This window comes from Hemiscyllium ocellatum, chromosome 6 (assembly GCF_020745735.1).
Source record: "Hemiscyllium ocellatum isolate sHemOce1 chromosome 6, sHemOce1.pat.X.cur, whole genome shotgun sequence".
In the NCBI taxonomy this organism is placed as follows: domain Eukaryota; kingdom Metazoa; phylum Chordata; class Chondrichthyes; order Orectolobiformes; family Hemiscylliidae; genus Hemiscyllium; species Hemiscyllium ocellatum.
In genome coordinates, this window is record NC_083406.1 from 123,996,792 (window position 1) to 124,008,875 (window position 12,084).

General features: G+C 45.7%; 1 protein-coding gene across 4 annotated transcripts in view; it reads left to right on the forward strand.

Annotated features, from left to right (window-relative positions):
* The first annotated feature begins 1,000 nt into the window (after positions 1-1,000).
* Positions 1,001-12,084, forward strand: part of stim1b (stromal interaction molecule 1b) — a 132,183-nt gene continuing 121,099 nt past the window's right edge. For all 4 annotated transcript variants that reach the window (XM_060826389.1, XM_060826391.1, XM_060826390.1 and 1 more), the window contains exon 1: positions 1,001-1,185. In XM_060826389.1, the coding sequence (XP_060682372.1) occupies positions 1,095-1,185 (91 nt within the window). In that variant the 5' untranslated portion in view covers positions 1,001-1,094. The remainder of the gene's footprint in view (positions 1,186-12,084) is intronic.

Below are 12,084 nucleotides of genomic sequence, written 5' to 3' on the forward strand. Positions count from 1 at the left end.
GGAAAATAAAGGAAAATCCAGTTTTTCATGCATCTTTCCAACCTTATTTATGTTTGAAGTAATCCTTTCACTTTCTGTACAGTTTCTGGTGCCTGGAACTGGGTGTTGACTGGTTGAAGTTGAACCAGTCTTCATGGCCCTGCTTTGGTGTTTTATGACGTTCATCTATCAGCCCCTTCAAGTAACACCTGGTCCATCTGTGACAAGGTGTGTGGATCCAGTATTGTTTCGACCCATCAAGGCTCACAACAGAGTGGAGGAAAGTCATAATGTTAAGGCACAGCTGTGTTTGAAGCTGATTTGGTGTTTTTCTCTAGGTCTGTTGCTAAAACCAGTATCTCATGCAAATGTTAGTCAAACTGATAATCTAAATCAATTCAGGTTAAAAGAAGCAATAGTCAACTTGGGAGAAACTCAGTGGGTCTAGCAGCATTTCTGGAAAGAGAAGTGGTTAATGTTTAGTGTCTGATGATGACTCCTCTTCAAAACAGCGTTTTTTTTTCTCTTTAAGGATATTGCCAGACCTGCTGGGCTTGAAAAGTGCTTTGGTATCATTACAGATATCCAGCAGCTGCAGTATTTATCAAATTTTAAGAGGACTATTGTACTCGTTGGTGGAAGACAGCAACATTGAGTAGAAATCGAGTTCTGAAGTGCCAGGGGACTTGAAACGTTATCTCTTTCCTTAGATGCTACCCAGCCTTTTTATCTGTCCAGTAATTTCCGTTTTTCAAAGCATCTGCAGTTTTATTGTAAGGAACCTAAAACTGCACAACCTGGGCGGCGGGATAAGGTTAAGCAGCAGGCCATAGCCGAATGGCCTGCAACTGCTGGAAGGGCTCCAGGTTATGTGCTGGCATTCCATCTTGCCTGCACTAAAGATGGCAGCGTCCTGTTAGTCACAGGCAGGCATCAGTGGAGCGGATGCGCATGTGTGACTCAGTGCCCACGCTTTCCCGCGCAGGCGCGGCATTGGGGTGTCGCGGCGGCCTGAGGCAGAGAGAGAGAGAGCGGGAACGATCACCGCCCCCCTCCCGGACAGACAGACTGCATCTGCGCACACTCCAGGCACAACAACACCAACACTCGCAGCCATGGAGGCTGCGGTTGCCCTCCTGGCCTGGCTGCTGTGCGCAGCGATTGTGAGGCGGAGCGGGGCCACGCCGGAGGCGATGGCCGGGGCAGGTGAGGGGCCTGGCCGGGGGTGGGGGGTGGAGGGAGACTGCATCGGAGCCGGGGCCTCGGCTGCACACTGGCTTTGGGGGTGTGTGGGGATGGGGGTGGATTGGCACCGCAGGGGAGGGGAGGGGAGCGTGTACCTGGTCAGGGGAGAATGGGGATAGAGTGTGTACCTGGGGGTGGTGAATTTGGCATGGGGGGGTGGGGGAAGTGTACCTCAGGATGAGGGGGTGGGGGTGTGTACTCAGGATGGGGGTGGGGTGGGAGTGTGTACTCAGGGTGGGGGAAGTGTACCTCAGGATGGGGTGGGGTGGGGGTGTGTACCTGGGGATGGGGGGGTGTACCTCAGGATGGGGGGGTGGGGGAAGTGTACCTCAGGGTGGGGGGTGTGTGTATCTGGGGATGGAGTGAGGGGGTTGTGCTGGTGAGGGGAGCTGGAAGTGTGTATATCCTGCAGCAGGGAGACCTGACTCTGTGTAATGGTCCCGTGTTTGCTCATGGATGGAGGACAGGGCATACTTGAGGGTGTGAATCTGTGTATGCCCAGATATGGGCCTTGCATGTGCCAGGGCATAACCACAAAATTGTTACGGTGTCGAAGGAAGCCATCTGTGTCTGCACTGGCTCAGAGCATTTTACCTTTGTGCCTGGCTCCTGCCTTTTCCCCACAATGCTGCACGCTGTTTTTATTTAATACTCATCCAGTGCCCTCTTCAGTGTCTCAATTGAACCTTCTTCCAGTCAGTGATTGAAGACCTGAACCTCTTACCATATGGAACAGTTATTCTCAATGCACGTTGTTCAATGTCCCTTGCTAAAGGCATGTGACTGCACCTACAGCACATGGACTGCAAAGGTAGCTCACCCCCACCTTTATCAGGAGCAACTAGGGATGGGCAATAAGTATTGACCAGCCAGTGATGCCCACATCCCCCGAATCAATTTTATAACTGTTTATCAGAGCTCCTCATAGCCTTTGATCCACGGAAAAACTCCCAATTTCTTCAGTTTTTATCCATAACTGAAATAGCATGTCTCATTCTCATAAACCTCTTCTGTGGTCTGTCCAATCCATTCTTTCCTAAAGTACGATTCCCATAACTGGACTCAGTACTCCAGTCGCAATCTAACTGGTGTCGTGGAGTTGAATCAAACAGTGCAGAAGAGGATCTTCAGATCATAAAGACTGTGCTGACCTATCCAGACTAATCCCACTTTCCAGCACTTGACCATGTTAGGCATTTCATCCAAGTACCTTTTAAAGATTGTGATGTTTCCCACCTCACTGTCCCAGACAGTGCTTTCCAGAACCCTGCAGCCCTCTGGGTGAAAGATTTTTTTTAATTTTTAAAATTATGCCCCATTTTTGTCTGTTCAACTAAGAGGGAAGAACAGCTGCTGCTGTCCATGACTCTTATAATCTCAGACCTCAGTCACCTCCCCTATCACACTTCTCTGCTGTAAAGTAAACAAACCAAGCTTATCCAGCCTCTCTTTGTAGCTAAACTGCTCCATTCCAGGCAACATCCTGGGGAATCTCTTCTGTAACCCCTCCAGTACAATCCCATCCTTCCTATAGTGTGATGCCAGAACTGCGCACACAACTCCAGCTGTGGCCTAACCAAAGTCCTGTTCAGCTCCAACACAACTCCTGTGGCCTAACCAAAGTCCTGTACAGCTCCAGCACAACCTCCCTGCTCTTCTACCAGTGCCTTGACTGATAAAGGTAAGTTTCCCAAATGCCTCCTTAACTACCCAATTAACATGTTCTGCCAACTTCTAGGATCGGAGGACAAGCTCCCCTTTGTTCCTCTGAGATTCCTCGTGTTCTGCCATTTATTGAGTACTCTTGGCTTGTTACTTCTTCTAAAAGGCATCACCTCCCACTTGGAGAAAGTGAGCACTGCAGATGCTGGAGACCAGAATTGAAAAGTGTGGTGCTGGAAAAGCGCATCTCCTCTACAAGGATCTGTGAGTCCCTCTCTCACTGCACCCCTTGGGTCATCTCCTCTGCCCTGAAGCACTGCCTGGCCTGCTGCGCTTTTCCAGCACCACACTTTTCAACTCCCATCACCTCACACTTACCAGGGTTAAATTCCATCTACAACTGATTTGTCCATCTGACCAACTGCCTCTGTCTTCCTGTAACCTAAGACCTTCCTTGTGAATAATTTTTCATGTCATATCCTGACTCTCCAAGTTGAAATTTGTTCTCTCCTTCAAACTCCTCTTCAAAATTTTTCCTATCACTGATGAGGCACACTGGTCTGTAATTCCCTGATTAATCTCTGCCACCCTTCTTGATAAGTTAAAGCATATTAGTTGTCCTCAATCCACTGTGCCAGACAGAAATTAAAGATTTGGATTAGAGGTCTTGTCTCCCACAGCAGTCTGGGGTAGAACTCATCTGGGCATTTATTCATTTTGAAGCCAGTCAAAACATCCAATTCAAACTCCCATGTCTTCCTGAAATCTGTATCAACATCATTCTCCTGAGTGAAGGCAGGTTGTGAAGTACTCTAACACTACCAATGTCTTCCAGTTCTACACACACATTGCCCATTGGTCCCAAATGGCCTCTGCCTTTTCCGTGGTCATTACCTTCTCCTTGATGTACTTGAATCTTGGGATTCTCCCTAATTTTATCTGCTAGTGTTTTTCTCTTGTCCCCTCTTTGCTTTCTTAATAACCACACACACTTTGTGTACCCTGCTAGGGCCTCTGTTGATTTGCTGCCTTTAAACCTGGTAAAAGGCTCCCTTCCCCAGTTCTGAATAATCCGAGCCATCCAGGGTTCTCTAGGTTTGTTGCTCTTAGATTTCACCCTTAAGGAAGCACTCTCCCATTTCCTTTTTAAACCCCTCCCATTGTTCTTGTCTTATACAAGTTCATCATAACCTCCCTGATTGTGTACTGTGACACCTCTGTTTGGCAAGTATAGGCTGCTGTATTTTTTATTAACAATTGTCACTACTTGCCCTACCCCCTTTCAGTGACCACATATCCACCCAAGTTTCCTATTCTCCCCCTGCACCAAAATGTCCACTGTCCTCCTTGGTTTACAATTCTCCAAAGTTTTGTGTCATCTGCAAATTTGTAAATTGTCTATAGTGCAACAAGGTCTAGATCATTTTTCTTTATAGGGAAAAGTGAGGATCCCAATCCCCAAGGATAGTTTCTCACATCAGTCTGTCAGCTCTCTACCTTTTTTTAAAAAAAAAATTCCCGGGACATGGGCATTGCTGGCTGGCCCATCCTGAGTTGCTCTTCAGAAGCTGGTGGTAAACTGTTGCCTTGAACCACAGCAATCCATATGCTGTCGGTAGATCCACAATATCCTAAAGAGAATTTTGACGCAGTGACCCTGAAGGAACAGCAATACATTTCCAAGTCAGGCTGGTGAGTGACTTGAAGGGGGAACTTGCAGCGAGTAGTGTTCCCATGTTCTTCTAGATATAGTATTGTTACTGAGTGTCAGTGGTGTAGAGAATGAATGTTTGTAGATGTGGCACCAATCAAGTGAGTGGCTGGTTTGTCCCGGATGATGTCAAGCTTCTTGTCTGTTGCTAGAGCTGCCTCCATTCAGGCAAGTGGGGAGTATTCCGTCACACTACTGGCTTGTGGATGGTAGACAGGCTTTGGGCAGGTAGGAGGTGAGTTATTTGCTGTAGGATTCCTAGCCTCTAACCTGCTTTTATAGCCACTATGGTTAAATGGTTAGTCTAGCTCAGGATTTTAATAGACGGGATAGTTCAGTCGTGGTAAAATCATTGAATGTCAAGGGACAGCAGTTAGATTTTTTTCTTATTGTAGGTACTTGTACTTGGCAACTAATATTCACACCAACATCAGCTCAAACCTAATGTTGTACAAATACTACTGCATGGACTGTTTCAGAATCTGAGGAGTTGCAAATGATGCTGAACGTTATACAATTCTGGGTGAACATCCCCACTTCAGACCTTACACTGAAGGGAAGGTTATTAGTGAAGGAAGTTGCGCCAAGGACACCACACTGAGGAATGTGGAAGGGTCTTGTCACACAATAGTAATGCCCCTACCGTTGAGCCACGAGATCGGGATTCAAGATCTGTCTGCTCCAGAGGTGTGTCATAAGATCTGCACAGGTTGATTAAACAAAAAACATCCTGAAGATATCCTACAGAGAGATCCTGGAGCTGAGAGATTGGGAATGAGCAGTAATGTCAGGGCTTGACAGGAAGGATGTCTCTCCTGGCTGAGGGAAGTGGGTTTGGTTTAAAACAAGGGGGCACATGCAGAATAAGGGGAGGTTATCTTGCTTTCAAATGTGCAAAGGTTGGTGTAGTTTGGATTTCTTCATCGCAGTAGACTGTGGAAATTTCAGTCATTGAATAAGGTCAAGTGAATAATGAATTTCTACATATTAAAAGTATCGAGGATAGCCTGAGATAATGATGTTGAAATGAAAGATTAGTTGTGATTTGGGGCGGCACGGTGGTTCAGTGGTTAGCACTACTGCCTCACAGTACCAGGGTCCCAGGTTTGATTCCCGCCTCAGGCGACTGTCTGTGTGGAGTTTGCACATTCTCCCCGTGTCTGCGTGGGTTTCCTCCCACAATCCAAAGATGTGCAGGTTAGGTGGATTGGCCATGCTAAATTGCCTGTAGTGTGAGGTGCATTAGTCAGAGGGAAATGGGTCTGGGTGGGTTATTCTTCGGAGGGTCGGTGTGGATAGGTTGGGCCAAAGGGCCTGTTTCCACACTGTAGGGAATCTAATCTCATTGAATAGCAGACCAAGCTCAAAGGGCTAAATGACATGCTGGGTCTAGATGAGATTGATCATGATGTTGCCAGACATGGAAGATTTGAGTTGTAAAGAAAGGCTGGGACTTTTTTCACTGGAGCATAGGGAGTTGGGAGGTGACCTGATAGAAGTTTATAAAATAATGAGAGGTGCAAATAAATTTGTCTTTTCCCTAGTTTGGGAATTTCAAAACTAGGGATCACATTTTAAGCTGAGAGGAGAGAGATTTAAAACAGACATGAGGGGAAATTTTTACTGAGGTTAGTTTGCATGTGGAATGGATTTCCTGAATAAGTGGTGGATGTGGGTAGATGTTTAACAAGATAATTGGGTAAGTATACAAATAAGACCGGTTTGGAGGGATATAGGCCAGGAACAGGCAGGTGGACTAGTTTGGGATAATGTTTGGCATGGACTGGTAAAACCATGGAGTCTGTTTCTGTGTTGAATCACTATGATTCCTCTTGCTGCTGTTTAACATGTCATTATAAAAACTGCTGGAGGAACTCGGCAGGGCTGACAGCATCTGTGCTGAGAGGAACACTTCTAGCCCAGCGTCACTCTTGTTTGAAGCCTGGTATCTGATGTAATAAAATAGTTTTCATAATCCACAAGGTCAACAGAGCTGCTTTCTCATCAGAGAGAGACGACTGGTGGTGGTTTAACCTGAGGGTCACCATACTCAGGCAAGGGGTGTGGTTGAGAATGTGGGACCTTGATGGCAACCTCAGTCAGTGTGGGAATTGAGCTCCGTATTGGCATCATTTTGCGGATGTAAAGCAGCTGTTCAGCCAGTTGAAGCATTGGTGATGAAGGACGATAGGAACGAGGGAAGTTGTTCAGTTCCTCAGCACAATTGCTACTTTCATTTGGATCCTGTCTATTATCTACTACACACCAATATTCCATAACCCCTGAGATCTTATCATGAAACATTTTTGTCATTAACCAGTAAACTTTCCATCTTTGTTTTATTAAAACTATTCATAACTTTTAAAAGGTTTGTAAAATCTCCTGTATATCTTGCCTTTTTAAGGACAAACTTTTCCCAGCAAGCTATTGATTGTGCTGTATGTAAGCTGCAGTTCTGACTCTGCACAGCTCCCTTCCTGATTGTGAAATGTAAACGTGACCCCTAGCTGCCATGAGATGTTTAAGTATTCAACATCCATTAAGTTTGCAAAAAAACTTCAAGTCATTGCCTCTTTGGCTGTGTTGCAGTTGTTATTTCAGTGTTGTTGTTTGGTTTATTTACAGCATTTGTACACCACAGAAAAATCACTTTTCAGCCAAAATCCTTTCATATTGTGTGAAATTTCTCACTCACTGCTTCAATTTGTTCCCACTGCTTCTAATTTCAGTGACAAATATTTAACTAAAGTATAACACTTTATATTACATAGCCAGACTTTATTTTTACTTGACAGGGCAACATATCTGATTGTGCACCTTTCTTTCAGAAAGCTGTTGTTTCTTTCTTTATGCAAAAGATCTACCACTGGGCAAGCAGTTCCTGTTCCCAAATCTCATTCCTGTCAGGACACCTTTTGGCTGTTTTTTTTCCGGCAGTATTTGACGTTAGATACTGCTGTGTCAATATTTTGTACTCAGTTTTGCGATGTCACTTGTCACAACATAATTGACAACTCTGGACTCTAGGTGGCTTTTTAATTGTGTGAACGTTCTGTCCCAACTCTCTCTACCTGTCTTGGATCCGCATGGGCCCCAGCTATGCCTGTCTCTTCATAGGATATGTGGAACAGTCCATCTTCCGCAACTACACTGGCACCACCCCCCACCTTTTCCTCCGCTACATCGATGACTGTATCGGCGCTGCCTCGTGCTCCCACGAGGAGGTTGAACAGTTCATCAACTTTACCAACACCTTCCATCCCGACCTCAAATTCACCTGGACTGTCTCAGACTCCTCCCTCCCCTCCCTAGACCTTTCCATTTCTATCTTGGGCGACCAACTCAACACAGACATCTACTATAAACCAACTGACTCCCACAGCTACCTGGACTACACCTCCTCCCTCCCTGCCCCCTGTAAAAACTCCATCCCATATTCCCAATTCCTTCGTCTCCGCCGCATCTGCTCCCAGGAGGACCAGTTCCAATACCGTACAACCCAGATGGCCGCCTTCTTCAAGGACCGCAGATTCCCCCCAGACGTGATTGACGATGCCCTCCACCGCATCTCCTCCACTTCCCGCTCCTCCAACCGCCACCAAGACAGAACCCCACTGGTTCTCATCTACCACCCCACCAACCTCCGTATACAGCGTATCATCCGCTGTCATTTCCGCCACCTCCAAACGGACCCCACCACCAGGGATATATTTCCCTCCCCTCCCCTATCAGTGTTCCGCAAAGACCACTCCCTCCGTGACTCCCTCGTCAGGTCCACACCCCCCACCAACCCAACCTCCACTCCCGGCACCTTCCCCTGCAACCGCAGGAAATGTAAAACTTGCGCCCACACCTCCTCCCTCACTTCCCTCCAAGGCCCCAAGGGATCCTTCCATATCCGCCACAAGTTCACCTGCACCTCCACACACATAATCTATTGCATCCGCTGCACCCGATGTGGCCTCCTCTACATTGGGGAGACGGGCCGCCTACTTGCGGAACGCTTCAGAGAACACCTTAGGGACGCCCGGACCACCCAACCCAACCACCCCATGGCTCAACTCTTTAACTCTCCCTCCCACTCCACCGAGGACATGCAGGTCCTTGGACTCCTCCACCGGCAAAACATAACAACACGACGGCTGGAGGAGGAGCGCCTCATCTTCCGCCTGGGAACCCTCCAACCATAAGGAATGAACTCAGATTTCTCCAGTTTCCTCATTTCCCCTCCCCCCCCACCTTGTCTCAGTCGGTTCCCTCAACTCAGTACCACCTTCCTAACCTGCAATCTTCTTCCCGACCTCTCCGCCCCCACCCCACTCCGGCCTATCACCCTCACCTTAACCTCCTTCCACCTATCACATCTCCATCGCCCCTCCCCCAAGTCCCTCCTCCCTACCTTTTATCTTAGCCTGCCTGGCACATTTTCCTCATTCCTGATGAAGGGCTCTGGCCCGAAACGTCGAATTTCCTGTTCCTTGGATGCTGCCTAACCTGCTGTGCTTTAACCAGCAACACATTTTCAGCTTTAAGTTATTTCACCCATTATTAGACTGGGGGGGAAGGGGAATGATGCCTTAGGCTATCTGATTGTAAATCTATAATGGATGTTGCATCCACGTGTTTATCATTTTTTTTTCTCAACACCTCAGTTGCATTTCATGTTTAGGTCTGCCATAACATTCTTAAGTAGATGGAAACAGCAGAACATTTGAGGAACTTGGTATTTCCTGATTCATAAGAGACCAAAACTGTAAACAAATCTCAATGTGGTCTTCCTCTGGTAAATTCACAATTACAATATCCTTTTGTATATCCGTATCTATATTCTAGATTTCTTGTCTGTGAAAAAATATTTCCTTAGTGTTACTTTAATTCTCTTATCTACTTGTACATAGCTCCAGTTACTGTGCAATGAAAATATTTTGAGTCAAATATTTTGCAAACTGAGTGTGGGATTTGTTTTTTGTGAGGAGCTGTGAGTACATTGGAAGAAGTTTTAATTTGTTCATGGAGTTCATTTACCACATTGGGTCATTGCTAGTTAAGTCATCAACACTGGGACAAGTTTGATCATGAATATCTGCAAGCTTTTGCTAATGTTATGCCTATTCTAGGAATAAAATGCCAGATTATTCCATTGAAGAAATGCAAGATGCAGCATTTAAACATACCTTTCCACACAAAAGTCAGTATTTAACTGCAATGTGAGCAAGTAGTCTCACTCACACTTTAGCTGTCCTGTTCTCGCATCTCTCTACTTACTTATTTACTGATTTGAATTTAATCTTCTATTGATAGTTTCCAACCAATCACTAACTGTAGACATGAATTCCACATTTCCTTATTTCTGTTAAAGTTCAAATCCCATGTTCAGTCAATCTCCTTCTGTCTACTGTACCCCATCATTGTCAATTGTTCTACTCTGTACTTTGCATTGTTTAGTTTGGAGTTGATTTATGATTCCGTATTGTAACAGATGGACTTGCCCAGCCCTCCCAGCATGTCCACACCTGCGTCTGCTTATTGTAAGCCACTGAGACTGTGCCAGAGATTTTTTTTCCTTCATTAGACATAGGTGTAACTGGCTAGGCCAGCAATTTTTGCCTATCCTGAATTGCCTTTGAGAAGGTGGGGTGAGTTCCAGGATGTTGACCCAGTGACACCTCAGGGACGGCAACGTATTTCCAAGTCAGGCTGGTGAGTGGTTTGATGGGGAACTTGGCAGATGGTGATGTTCCCATATATCTGGTGCCTTTGTCCTTCTCACTAGAAAGGGTCATGGGTTTGGAACTGTCTCAGGATCTTTGGGGAAAAATGCCCAGCCAGTTTCTGTTTCCTTCGTGCTGAAGCAGCTGCAGGTACAATCAACATTAACTTTGGAGAATGAAAGCACTGTGTAAGACAGTTGGTCAAGTGTGTGAATTCATTGTGTGGACACAGGGTCTGCACTACTCATGGGTTATAGGCATCGCTGGGTGGGCCAGCATTTATTGCCCATCCCTAGTTGCCCTTGAGAAGGTGGTGGTGAGCTACCTACTTGAACTGCTAAGGAAAAAAAACCCTTTGTTCTTCATCATATCTTTGTCCCTTGTGATTTTGTAAGCCTCTATAAGGTCACCTCTCAATCTTCTATGCTCCAGTGGAAAAAATCCCAACCTCTTCTTATAACACAAACCCTCCAGTCTCAATAACATCTGTGTAAATGTTTTAACATTCTGCGTGGGATCTTGTCAAAAACTGCCTTATCTACATCTACTAGTAACACCCTAAAATACAAGCACTATGGACTCGTCAAACCTGATTTCTTTTTTATTAATCCATGTTGACTCTTTCCAATCCTATCGTAATTTTTAATGTGTAATTTATGATATCCTTTAATAGATTCTCATGTTTTCTCTGACTGATGTCAGGTGAATATCTCTGAAGATCCCCATTATCTCAGTGTAAATACTGGGGCTATGTTTATAAGCAGAGGAGGTTCCCTTGAACTTCTCTGCCATTGAATAAGATCATAGGTGATCTGATCGTAACCTCAAATCAACATTCCAGCCACCCATTTCCATGACTTACTATCCAGAATCTGTCCATCTCTGCCTCAGAGATAATCAGAGTCTGCTTCCACCAGCTTTTCAGGAAGAGCGTTCCAAAGACCTAAAACATTTGTCCCCATCTCTACTTTCAATGAATGACTTCTCATGCTCTTCACATGCACCCTGTCACAGCGCCGCAGGATTTTATATGTTTCAGTCAAGTGGCCTCTTCCTCTTTGGAACGCCAGTGGATACAAAAGCACACGTTGCTGGAGAAGCTCATCCGGTCTGGTAGCACCTGTGGGAAGGGAGCAGAGTAACCGTTTCTGGTCTAATGACCCTCCTCAACATTAGCTATTTCTCCATAGATACTGCCACGTGAGCATAAGAGGTGCAGTTAGTAAGTTTGCAGATGACACCAAAGGTAGACAGCGAAGAGGGTTACCTCAGATTACAACAGGATCTGGACCAGATGGGCCAATGGGCTGAGAAGTGGCAGCTGGAGGTGCTGCATTTTGGGAAAGCAAATCTTCGCAGGACTTATACACTTAATGGTAAGGTCCTAGAGAGTGTTGCTAAACAAAGAGACCTTGGAGTGCAGATTCATAGCTCCTTGAAAGTGGAGTTGCAGGTATATAGGATAATGAAGAAGGCGTTTGGTATGCTTTCCTTTATTGGTCAGAGTATTGAGTACAGGGGTTGGGAGGTCATGTTGTGGCTATACAGGACATTGTATAAAATTGTGACTGATCTGTCCCAGGCCCCAACTCCTCCTTTGTGCCAACTCCTCATAGCCTTCAGTAGATCTGTCTACCATCCCCCTGCCCCGCTTAAATAATTTCCACGATCTAGTTCCTACAACTGTGGGAAAATTCTAGACATTCACTGCCTTTAAGAGGAAAAATGCTTTGCATTTCAATTTTACGTGAGTGTCCTGTTATTCTGGAATGTCCT